The sequence below is a fragment of the Akebia trifoliata genome, chromosome 6 (genome assembly GCF_017979445.1).
Source record: "Akebia trifoliata isolate Shusen 1 chromosome 6, ASM1797944v1, whole genome shotgun sequence".
NCBI classification, from domain to species: Eukaryota; Viridiplantae; Streptophyta; class Magnoliopsida; order Ranunculales; family Lardizabalaceae; genus Akebia; species Akebia trifoliata.
This window is the reverse complement of record NC_141380.1, coordinates 12491479-12492643: the sequence shown is the minus strand read 5'-3', so window position 1 is coordinate 12492643 and position 1165 is coordinate 12491479. Positions and strand designations below refer to the sequence as shown.

Genomic DNA, 1165 nt, shown 5'->3' with positions numbered 1-1165 from the left:
ACCAAAGAAGATGGATGACTTAGCCGAATATAATCAGAACTTGAGTTAGCGTCTAGATAACTAGCAGCTAGTAAGACAAGATATCCCACTGAGAGATCTTTAGCCTTCTGTTGGAGATGATTGCGCTTCGAATAAAGAAGGAAGTGTTCAACCATTGATCTCAACAAGAGAATGAAAGACAGAAGTTGCTATTGCAATTACTCGAGTAGAATCCCCAATGGGTCTGACTCGAGAGGACATTAAAGAGATGATCCAGAAGGAAAAGGAAACAATGAGTGTAGATATTGGTACAACGGCAGTGCAAGCTGTTAGGAGAATTCAGAAGGCTACCTTTACAGTTAAAATCTCGGCGGAAGAAATTTTGAAAAAGTTTATGCCACCATACTTCACCCTTTACTCAAGGACGAAAAACCTAGTGGAACATCTATTTCACTTCCAGCAGATGCTTGCTTTGTGGGAAGGAAATGAAGGATTGATGTGCAGGCTGTTCCTTTCTAGTCTGCAGGGGAACGCAATAATATGGTATCACAAGTTGGCATGTGGGTCAATAACTTCTTTTGAGGAGCTTTGTATTGCCTTTGTAACACGGTACATTGGCAACATAAAGGGTGGCGAAGATGTATACACTCTACTTAACATGAAGATACAGTCTGGGGAAAGCCTTAGAGAGTTTACAAGGAGATTTAGGAAAGAAGTGATGTCCCTAGAAAGCTACGATGAGAGCACGACAGTAGTAGTATTCAAAATTTTTTTGCCATCTGGCTCAAGGTTGTATAAGTTTTTTGTGAAGAAGAGACTAGAAACATTAATTGAGCTGTTCGAAAGAGCAGAAAAATATATTCGCTTGGAAGATGATCCCCGAAATTCTATCTGGAAGAGTAAAGTAATACACATTGTAATGAAGCCCAGCAAGTAGCATCAACTACAACAATAGAGCAGAAAGTGATCGTTCGAGTAGGATAAAGAGCGAATGAGGGAGGGGACACAATAAAGCAGAAGAACACCAAGTTCGAATGAATAGAGAAGTGTGAGCAAGCCTTTACAGAGCTGAAGAAATATCTGGACAGATGATTTATACTCTCCAAACCAGAAGTTCGAGAGAAATTGGGACTGTACTTAACGATTTCTAGGTGCACGCTCAGAGTAGCCTATCTACTTCCTGAGC

General features: G+C 40.5%; 1 protein-coding gene across 1 annotated transcript; it reads left to right on the top strand.

Moving 5' to 3' along the window:
* Positions 1–217: 217 nt before the first annotated feature.
* On the top strand, positions 218–916 carry LOC147400255 (uncharacterized). The gene has a single exon (XM_086444547.1). It carries the CDS (start codon positions 218–220, stop codon positions 914–916), a length of 699 nt encoding a protein of 232 aa, XP_086300673.1.
* Positions 917–1165: the final 249 nt, after the last annotated feature.